The sequence below is a fragment of the Otolemur garnettii genome, unplaced genomic scaffold (genome assembly GCF_000181295.1).
Source record: "Otolemur garnettii isolate 467f Iridium unplaced genomic scaffold, OtoGar3 scaffold00039, whole genome shotgun sequence".
NCBI classification, from domain to species: domain Eukaryota; kingdom Metazoa; phylum Chordata; class Mammalia; order Primates; family Galagidae; genus Otolemur; species Otolemur garnettii.
The window spans coordinates 3411845-3422814 of NW_003852434.1; the positions used below are offsets into that span (position 1 = coordinate 3411845).

The window sequence follows — 10970 nt, forward strand, 5'->3', positions numbered from 1 at the left end:
AAAAAAGAAAAAAAAGAACAGAAAAAAAGAAATTAAACATCACTTTGAAATGAAGTCAGAATGACTATATACTTGCAAGCACATATACAGCAACTGCGCATGAACTGTATGGCCACCCTGAGAAATTACCAGAATATTTGAAAAGAGAATTTACAAAAATATTCACAAATGTATAACCTAAAACCTTGCCCTAGTTATAATCCTGGGAGAATGTGTAGTGAAGTGTAGTGTGATAAGGAGAGTACAAAAAATTGAGTCAGGCAGTCTTGTTTTCAAATTCAGCGACCTTGAAAAATGTTCAGGCTTGAGGTGCCTCAATGTTTTCTTCTCTAATATCTCTACAATCCTATCACTAAATTAATAGTAGCACCTATTGTGTGATAACTAAGTGAGGCATTGTATATGAAATATATTGAACAGTACCCAAGATATGTTAGCACACTGCTACTGTTTTTGTGTAATCCGTTAGGATTAACATCGCTTTTGCATTCTTTTTCGTACCTTAATTTTAACACTAGGTGGCAGCAATGTTCTCTTAACCAATTAAAATGACAATGGCTAACTTTCTGGAATAGGTTAGCTTGGTCAATGGGGAAAACGTGTGTAGGGCTCCAGCAAAACAGGGAGAGAGAGATGGACAGAGATAGAGATGGAGATGTAAAGGGATGCAGGGAGAGGAAGAGGGACAGAGAGAAAATAATTTTTAGAAAGAGTTTGGTATTTCTTTTCTTTTCTTTTTTTTTTTTTGAGACATAGTCTCACTTGGTCACCCTTGGTAGAGTGCCATGGCACCTTGGCTCACAGCAACCTCAAACTCTTGGGCTCAAGTGATTCTCTTGCCTCAGCCTCCTAAACACCTGGGACTACATGTGCCCACCACAACGCCCAGCTATTTTTAGAGATGGGCTCGCTCTGACTCAGGCTTGTTTCGAACCTGTGAACTCGTTGAACCTGTGAACTCAGGAAATCCAACCACCTTGGTTTCCCAGAGTGCTAGAATTACAGAAGTGAGCCACCTCGCCAAGCCCAAGAGTTTGGTATTTCAAAAGAAAATAGTGAAATAGTCATTATGGGAGGGTGGGCACAAACCAGATCTTTATTGGTGTTTGTGTTTTTGGATACCAGGGTTTTTTGTTTTTTGGGGGGAGGGGTGTCGATAGTATTTAAAGATCTTAAGTGATCCTGTATCAAATTTAGCCAAATCAGCAATACAGCAAAAGTCTGTAAAGAATAATGTGTTGTTTTGGGTTTTTTTTGAGACAGAGTCTCACTATGTTGCCCTTGGTAGAGTTCCATGGTGTAATAGCTCATAGCAACCTTGAATTCTTGGGCTTAAGTGCTTGTCTTGCCTCAGCCTCCCAAGTAGCTGGGACCACAGGTGCCCACTACAATACCTGGCTACTTTTTAGTTGCAGTTGTTTAGCTCACCCAGGCTGGGTTCGAACCCTCCTGCCTCAGCATATGTGGCTGGTGCCCTATACACTGTGCTACGAGCGCCAAGCCAAGCATAATGTGTTTTGCTGTTTATTTCTATCTTAGCATTAATCTCAATTATAAAAACAAGGAACTCAGCAGCTGTGGCTCAAGTGGCTAAGGTGCCAGTTCAGCCACATATACCTGAACTGGAGGGTTCAAATCCAGCCCGGCCCACCAAACAACGATGGCTGCAACCAAAAAAAGAAAAAAATAGCCGGGCATTGTGGTGGGTACCTGTAGTCCCAGCTACTTGGAAGGTGGAGGCAGGAGAATCACTTGGGCCCAGGAGTTGGAGGTTGCTGTGAGCTGTGATGCCACGGCACTCTACCCAGGGCAACAGCTTGAGGCTCTGTCTCAAAAAATAAATAAAAAATAAAAACATGGCCATTTCCCTAACTGTATAATATTCCCCCCACAGTAAGACATTTAGTGGTATGTTAGGTGTTGTCTATTGCCATATTACCATTACTCCAAAAGTCTGATGGCTTAAAATGAGGAACATTTATTATCTTAAATTTTCTTAGGTCCAGGAATCCTGGAATAGCATAGCTGGGGGCAGGGTGGTGGTGGTGGTTCTGGCTCAGGGTCTTTCCTGAAGTTTCAGTCAAGGCATCAGCTGGACCTATAGTTGCTCAAAGGCTGAGCTATGGGAAATCTGCCCCCAACGTGGCTCACTCTCATGATTGGGGGCCAAAGGCCTCAATTCCTCTCCACATGAATTTGTCCTCTAAGCAGTTTGAGTGTCCCTTCAGGATGGCAGCCAGTCTCTTCTACAATGAGTGGCCAAAGAGAGTCTGCAGGAGGAAGCCACAATATCTTTTACGACATTATTTCAAAGACATACACTGTAACTTCCACCATATTTGTTCAAAGTGAGTCACAGGAAATAACTAAACTATCAGAAATTCTATACATGTGCAGGAAACAGAGTTTCCACATGTAGAAATCATAGCTATCTGATCTTTTTCAGTGCAGGCTTGGACCTGTTTCTTAATCTCTAAAAAGGGAACGGGCCATAGATCTGTGAGGCACTTCAACTCTGAAGTGGCCCTTCTCTTTTCCAGCTGGATATGATCACAGATAACACCTGTTTATTTATCTCTATCTGTAAAGTAAAATGATCTTGCATGATGTGCTCTCACTTTATTCCCTATTCTATGCTAATTCATTAAAAAATTCAAGTTAAAATCTACTACATTAGTCTCATAATCCATCAAAGGCCTCACCATTAACTTTGTGAAGAGAAAACCCCACTTCCACTCTTCATTGCTCGTTTTCCATTGGTGGAATAGAATGCCAAAGACAAGTTGAGTCCTAACCTACCAGTTTCTGGGAGGAACAAAAGGATTTTTTATTTTTAAAAGCATCTTGTAAAGACGGGTCAACCCTGCCAGCCAGCCTATCCCAATTGGTCAGGAGCTAGTAACAGAGATAGCTTGTCAGTTCCTTAACCTCCCCGAGCTCCTCCCTACTCTCCACAATTGGCATAATAAGCAGTATCCCCCTTGCCTATTTCGTAAAGTTATTACGAGGCTTACAATTAGACAATTAGGCACTTAAGTGGCAGAGAATCTAAAGACCTGATCTTTAAGGTCACAACAACCATGGAAGATAAGGAGTATTATCCTTGTTTTATAGAAAACAAGGATATGAAGAAATCGAGGCTTAGAGAAGTGACATATGCGAAATCTTCGGGTTGAATCTTACGTGGCAGGGCTAGAAATCCAAGCCAGTTCTGACTCCTCACTCAATACTGAAATGCTGACGTTAAGTGGCCGCCATCTGACGCATTAAAATACAGACTCCCATTGAGTCAACAAAGTGTCATCAGCCCACGTTTCCTGTCTGGCTCTCAACACCAACACGTAAAGCTCCACTTGTGGGCTCTGGGCGCACACCAGCGCCACGGCCTTTGCTTCTCAAGCGTCACCAATCAAAACTAGGCACTTTTTTTTTGAGACGGAGTCTCACTTTGTCACCCTGGGTAGAATGCAGCGGCGTTACAGCTCACAGCAACCTTAAACTCCTGGGCTTAAGCGATCGTCAGCCTCAGCCTCCCGAGTGGCTGTGACTGCAGGGGTCCGCCACAACGCCTGGTTAATTTTTCTATTTTTAGTAGAGACCGGGTCTCGCTCCTGCTCCGGCCGGACTCCAACTCCTGAGCTCAGGCGATCCACCTGCCTCGGCCTCCCAGGGTGCGAGGATTACAGACGTGAGCCACCGCGCCCGGCAGGGCACATTTTTTAAAGTGGGTCACCTAAGGGAAACCCCCAATCGCTTCATACAACCCCTCACATCTGTAACCGTCCTTGGAGGACAGGCCTGGCTTACAGCCCTCGGTCCTGCCCCAGAGGACAGTAGAGCGCCCACTGCCCGGCGTGACGCCCGGACCCCGGGCCCCGCAAAGCCCTTTATTGCGCGGCTCCAGCGTGACGCGCGCCCGCCCGGCCCTCCGCGCCGAGCCGGAGGGAGGCGTGTGCCCGTGCGCGGGCCCGCGGCGCGTGCGCGGCCATGTGCCCTTAGCCGGGCGCGCTCTCGCCCTCGGCCGCGCGCCCGCGGTCCGCCCACATCCAGGAGCCCCGGTAACCAGGCGGCGGGCCCTGGCTTGCGGGGACGCGCGCGGGGATTTCCCGTGGGGACCCGCCGCCCGGGGCGTCCCGCGCCCGCTGTGCCAGGCGGCGGAAGGGTGGGGCCCGGCGTGGGAAGGCGCGGGGGCTGCAACCCTCCCCTTTGCGACTTCGCCGCGGGCTCTGCGGCTGGCGGAGCCTGCGTCCCCCGGGGAACCGGTTCCCACAGAGACCTGCACGCCCGGGGCAGGGGAGGGACTGGCCCCGTCACTGTGCGAGGGTCGGGTCGCGGGAGGGGTGCTAGGAGTTGCCACTTTCCAAGTTCAGGGTTTTGAATGAGGGAAAATCGAAGAAGAATTGCTCTGTTTAAAGAACTGGGGCTGAAAGTTACTGTGCCGGCTAATCATTTATTGCTTAACGTCGCTGCGATCCGAGAAAATTTGGCAATGCGGAGTTTGAGCTGGTTTGGCAGGCTCGGGCAAGGACAAAATACCATGACACAACACCGAAACCTTGTGTCAGGATGACAAATCTTACGTGGCATTTTCTCCCCATAGGGTGGCAAGAAATCATAGAACAAATCCATGGGAAACAAAAGAAAACGTAGTTTTTACATCTGGGGTTCAAGTTCAGTGAATACTTGTTAGGGACTTTCTGACGTTTAGAAATGCTTTTTTTCCTGAATCTTTTCATTGGGCATGAAAATATTCAAGTGAAAGCCATTAATAGATGCCTTGCAATCATTTCAGGCAAAGTGAGCCGAGTATCTGTGACATTACATCAGGCATCTATGTAAGGAAACCGGACAACAACTCACCATGGCCTACGGCTTGCCGAGAAAGAACACAGTGAAAAACATTTTTCGGGGCAGTTGCTTTAAGGTGTAAGTATTTTCATGACGATTAGCCTTGACTGAGGAGGGGAATGTCCTTGTTAAAATGAAAGTACTGGACACCCCATGCTCCCCATGAGATATTGGACTATATGAGGTATTTTCAGATGTCTGGGATTGAGTTTTTAAAAGGCAACTGTTTTTATAAGAATATATAGGTTAATACTCGATCTTTACAACAAAACACTTTCCTTTTTTGAGACGAAGCCCCACCCTGTTGCTCTGAGTAGAGCGTCATGGTGTCATCATAGTTCACTGCACCCTCAAACTCTTGGGCTCAAGCAATCCTCTTGCCTCAGCCTCCTGAGTAGCGGGGACTCGCAGGCGCCCTCAGGGCTAATTTTTCTATTTTTAGTGGAGATGGGTCTGGCTCTTGCTCAGGCTAGTCTCCAACTCCCGAGCTCTGGCAAACCACCTGCCTCAGCCTCCCACGTGCTTAGGATTTCAGGTGTGATCCATCTGCCTGGCCAAAAACAATACTTTCAAACTGGGGTCAGAGTCACAGTCCTGTAGTAAAGAAGTACTGCGGAGAGAGTTTGTCTTTGTATGACAACAGGGCACTTTCTGTTTCCTTGCATCACCTGAACATACTTGACAGAGGCCAAATCTAGCCCGAATCCCCTGCTGTCAGGTGTCCTAACAGAGCACGCATGTAATTAGCTGGCACGAAGGGTGGGTTTTGCTTCCTGTACCCTTTAGCTGACAAGTACAGACACCATGGGATTTCTGATCAAGACTTAGTCCTGGGCTGCAAGCCTGACCCCACTCTGGCTTTGTAGGGGACCTTCTCTGGGTCTTGACCTGCGTCTGTTAGATGGATGTAACCGTGGCTGTGCATGTGATGTGTGTAACATACTCGCACATGGCCTGGCTCATGGTGAGCACGTGTTGCTACCACCTTGTAGTTTCACTCTGGCATTGGGCTGCCTTTTCCTTTTTTAAATTTTGGGATTTGTTTTATTTTGTTAATACCTTTGCCCAAGATTATGACATATTTACCCTTATGAGTCAAATGAATTTTTCTTTTTGACAGTATTCTAAGGAGTAAGTGGAATTTCCCTACAAAGTTATAAAATTGGAGCTATAGGGAAATCAGAGAAGACTCGTTGTGGTTTTGTTTTGTTTTTGGAGACAGAGCCTCATTTTGTGGCCCTCCATGAAGTGCTATGATGTCATGGCTCACAGCAACCTCCAACTCTTGGGCTTAAGCGATTTGCTTGCCTCAGCCTCCCAAGTAGCTGGGACTACAGGTACCCACCACAACGCCCGTCTATTTTTTTGTTGCAGTTGTCATTATTGTTTAGCTGGCCCAGGCTGGGTTCGAACCCACCAGCCTTGGTGTATGTGGCTGGCTGGCGCTGTATATATGTATGGGTGTATGTGCTACGGGCACTGAGCCTGGCTAAATGTTTTAAATAAATTATAAAATAATACATTAAAAACATTCAAGCCTTATGGAAGCATATGAAAGGAAAATAAGAATACTATTTCTCATACCCATTCTTACTCCGGAGCATCACTCAGTGATAAAATGTCTTATATTTTTTCTGGGATTTCTGCTGCTGTATAAGGCACACACACATGTGCACGTATAAACACACACATGTATATGTTTTTGACACATGGAATCATATTAAACTTTGCTCCTCCCATATCCTTCCCACCCCTGTATATCTTGTATGGCCTAGTGAGTAAGAGCACCCATTCTGGACTCTGACTTTCTGGGCTTAAATCACAACTTCACAGCCAACAGCTTTGTGCGGCAAGTTACTCTCTGCTTTCAGTTTTCTAATGTGTAAAATGAGCCTAATAATAGCCCCGCCTCCTTCCTAAGGTGGTTGTAGCAGGGAAATGCAGATCTGCTTAAAATGGGGCCTGATACATAGTATTTGCTATATAAACAGTAACTGTTTAATCGCTCATCTCTCCAAATCAACATTTACAGCCAAGCCTCATTTTTGTCAATATATGTATGTACCACAGTTTGTTTAATGGGGCTCTTCTTGATAGATACTGAGATGATTTCCATATTTTTTGTAAAACAGTGCTTCAGTGAACATCCTTATAAACTCATTTTTGTGGTACATGTGTCATAATTGTAGACTGTAAGTCACTCCTGAAAGTTATATGAAAAAGCACCAACAGAGGTGGAGAAGGCAGACAAAGGGGCGGCCTGTGTGTAACTCAGTGGCTCCCCCTGCTCAGACCAGAGCACTTCACTTTCTTCATGTGTGTAAGGCTGCAACTCATGCTGACTGCAGCTGGAAAACAGAGCTGACATTTTTGGTTTCAGAATTAAGTGACATAAAACAATTTAAGCTTCATAGTGGGGTTTTTTATAGACAGAGTCTTGCTCTATTGCCCCAGGCTGGAGTGCTGTAGTGTCAGCCTAGCTCACAGCAACCTCAAATTCCCAGGCTCAAACTATCCTCCTGCCTCAGCCTCCTGAGTAGCTAGGACTACAGGAGGGCACCTGTAATCCCAGCTACTTGGGAGGTGAGAGGCAGGAGACTCACTTGAGCCCAGGAGTTGGAGGTTGCTGTGAACTGTGATGCCACGGCACTCTACCCAGGGTGACAGCTTGAGGCTCTGTCTCAAAAAAAAAACAAAAAACAAAAACCCAAACAACTAGCCAGCCATTGTGGTGGGCACCTGTAGTCCCAGCTACTTGGGAGGCTCAGGCAGGAGGATTACTTGAGCCCAAGAGTTTGAGGTTGCTGTGAGCTATGAAAGTGAGACTCTGTCACAAAAAAAGAAAAAAAAAATTCTTGGCATAATTTCTGACCATTTTTCAATTTATCTCTATGTTAGTTAGTATAAGGTATCTTTTCCTGGCTGGAGTTACAACTCTGGAAAATCCCAAATACCCTGTAAACCAAAATGTCTAATGACAAATAGAACTGAAAATTAAAAGGTGTGTTCTGTGTATTGTGCAGTAGGGGAGTAAATATTCATTGAATGAATCAATGAACTTTTCATCCAGACAGGAACCATGGGATCTCGCACTGCTTACAAAGAGTTGGTACGCAAACCTAGCCGCCATCAAATTGCCTTTCTTGGAAGAAATTGCATTTGGTAGCCCTATAAAGCTCGCAGGTCATAAGGCCAAGGGGACTGGTCTCCTCCCTTCAGCAGAATGTAAGTTCCTTAAGTTCTGCTTTAGTAAATTGTAAACCACACGTACCATTTATTTATTATCAGAGAAATGCTTAAATATGCATGTCCAAACCTCCTATCTGTAGCCCTGACATCTTGTTTATCCTTCAAGAATGTGAATTTTGCTGCTTGATACTCAGTTTGGGCTTAATTATGTCTGGTGAGAAATATTAGATTGTTTTGTGTGTTTTATTTTTTAGCCATCAGACTTGAAAGGGAATATGAACTGAAGCGCCTGAATGAACTTAAACATGAAAACGACACATGTGAGGAAATGCAACTTAGCCTACGGGAAAGGCCATTTGGTTTGAGGAGACCTCTTCCACCCGGGGAACGATCATCTTGTAACCAAATCTGTACTCTGCTTCCTCCATTCAGAAGGGATGGAAGTCTCTGAATCTTTCACTATGTAAAGTTCAGTGCAGACATACGAATGCCCACGGGTGGACAAGCCAGTGCCCTTAGATGTGGTTAGTGGACAGCTCCAACAGATCTTCGGGGTCCCTGCTATGCTCTAGTTCCTTTGTACCAGGAGTGATGGCCTTGTAAGTAGATGAAAATGCATCTGGAGTTGAGTCATTCGTGCTATTCATTTTGATTTTTATAAAATTACAGCAAAGGAAGAGGAAACTCCTTGTCAGAAGCATTATTTTATTTATTTAGTTTTTTTTTTTTTTTTTTTTTGAGACAGAGCCTCAAGCTGTCATCTGGGGTAGAGTGCTATGGCATCACAGCTCACAGCAACCTCCAACTTCCTGGGCTCAAGCGAGTCTCCTGCCTCCACCTCCTAAGGTAGCTGAGATTACAGGTGCCCACCACAACGCCCGGCTATTTTTTGGTTGCAGCCGTCATTGTTGTTTGGCAGGCCCAGGCTGGATTCGAACCTGCCAGCTCAGGTGTACGTGGCTTGGCACCTTAGCTGCTTGAGCCACAGGTGCTGAGTCTATTTTATTTATTTATTTTTTTGTAGAGACAGAATCTCAGTTTATTGCCCTCGGTAGAGTGCCATGGGGTCACACAGCTCACAGCAACCTCCAACTCCTGGGCTTAGGCAATTCTCTTGCCTCAGCCCCCCGAGTAGCTGGGACTACAGGCGCCCACCACAATGCCTAGCTATTTTTTTGTTGCAGTTTGGTTGGGGCAAGGTTTGAACGCACCACCCTTGGTATATAGGTCCAGCGCCTTACCACTGAACCATAGGCACCGCCCTATTTTTATTTTTTTGAGAGAAAGTCTTACTCTGTTGCCCTGGGCAGAGTGTTATGGCGTCATCATAGACCACAGAAATCTCAAAGTCCTGGGCTCAAGTGATCTTCTGCCTCAGTTTTTCTATTTTTAGTAGAGACAGGGTCTTGCTCTTGCTCAGGTTAGTCTTGAACTCCTGAGCTCAGGTGATCCTCCAGCCTCAGCCTCCCAGAGTGCAGAAGTCTACATTTATCTATGTAGTTTCCATTACCAGAGAGCTTTATTTTTGTGTGTGGTTTGTGTTGCTCTCTAGTGTTTTTTTTTCAACTTAAAGAATTCTCTTTAGAGCGGCGCCTGTGGCTCAAAGGAGTAGGGCGCCAGCCCCATATCCTGGAGGTGGTGGGTTCAAACCCAGCCCCAGCCAAAAACTGCAAAAAGAAAAAAAAGAATTCTCTTTAGCATTTCTTTAAGGGAAGCTCTAGTGGTAATAAACTCCCTCAGCTTTTGTTTATCTGGGAAAGTTTTAATCTGAAAAGTCTGTTAAGCTAATGAGAGCCCCTTGAAATTTGGTGAGTCACTTTTTATCTTGCTACTTTCAAAATGGTTTGTGTCACAACCAGCCACAATGCCAGGTCTTGCTCTGGCTCAGGCTGGTTTTGAACCTGTGAGCTCAGGCAATCCACCTGCCTTGGCCTCCCAGAGTGCTAGGATTATAGGTGGGAGCCGCCATGCCCTGCCAGCTTTTTGAATTCTTATGTCTATTTTCTTTGTCACATGAGGGAAGTTAAGTTTTGTCCATTATTTCTTCTAGTAGGCTTGTAATTCCTTTCTCTTTCTGTTTTTCTTCTGGGTTTCTTGTAATGCATATATCAGTCTGTTTCATGGCATCCCTTAAGTTCCTTAGTATTTCCTTATTTTCATTCTTTCTTTTTGCTTCTTTGACTCAATAATTTCAAAGGAGCCATCTTCAAGTTCACTGACTTTTTTTTGCTTGATTAAGTCTGTACATTTTTAAAATCCAGTTATTGTATTCTCAGCTCCCAGATTTAAAAAAATACTTTCTATTTGTTGATATTCTAATTTTGTATATGCATCATTTTCCTGATTTTCTTGTCTACGTTCTCTACTAGCTCACTGAGCGTCTTTAAGACGATTATTTTGAGGGGGGAAGGGAAAAGGTGATTGGCAGGAGAAGGAGGGCAATTGGTGGGATCTCACCTAATGTGCACAAAGCGGAGGGTCTTTAGCACGCCCCCTGGAAGGGCTCTAGTACAACTTGAACTTTACCTTGGAAGTGAGAACAATTCAACCTAAAAATCTGTACCCTCATATTAATTTGAAATAAAAAATATTACAAAACATTAAAAAAGGTGGCTATTTTGGATTCTTTGGCATATAATTCATAGACTTACCTTTCTTTGGAATTGGTTTCTAGAGATTAATTGGTTGAGTGATGTTTTCCTATTTCTTTGTATGCCTTGTAGTCTTTTGTTGAGATTCAGCATTTGAACAAGAAGCCACCTCTCCTAGTCTTGGGAGGCTGGCTTCAACAGGGAAAGACCTCTATCAACAGGGTGACTAAAACATAAGGGGACTTTTCAGATCTTTCTGGGGATGTGTCTTCTCTGGGCTTGTGTGTGTAATTTCCCAGTTTTAACAGTTTATAGGCTCAGCACCTGTGGCTCAAGTGGCTC

The 10970-nt window shown here is 44.9% G+C and overlaps 1 protein-coding gene across 1 annotated transcript; it reads left to right on the top strand.

Annotated features, from left to right (window-relative positions):
• Positions 1 to 4770: 4770 nt before the first annotated feature.
• Positions 4771 to 8714, top strand: CUNH4orf36 (chromosome unknown C4orf36 homolog). Its single transcript, XM_003790104.3, has 3 exons — positions 4771 to 4926; positions 7919 to 8073; positions 8292 to 8714. Exons 1-3 carry the CDS (start codon positions 4862 to 4864, stop codon positions 8486 to 8488), a joined length of 417 nt encoding a protein of 138 aa, XP_003790152.1. The 5' UTR covers positions 4771 to 4861; the 3' UTR covers positions 8489 to 8714.
• Positions 8715 to 10970: the final 2256 nt, after the last annotated feature.

Excerpts from the sequence above, each read along its gene's own strand:
- CUNH4orf36 (XM_003790104.3), top strand. The coding sequence starts at position 4,862 with ATGGCCTACGGCTTGCCGAGAAAGAACACAGTGAAAAACATTTTTCGG. Across the intron at positions 4,927-7,918 it reads CGGGGCAGTTGCTTTAAGGT|ACAGGAACCATGGGATCTCG; the intron begins GTAAGTATTTTC and ends CTTTTCATCCAG. Across the intron at positions 8,074-8,291 it reads TCTCCTCCCTTCAGCAGAAT|CCATCAGACTTGAAAGGGAA; the intron begins GTAAGTTCCTTA and ends TTTATTTTTTAG.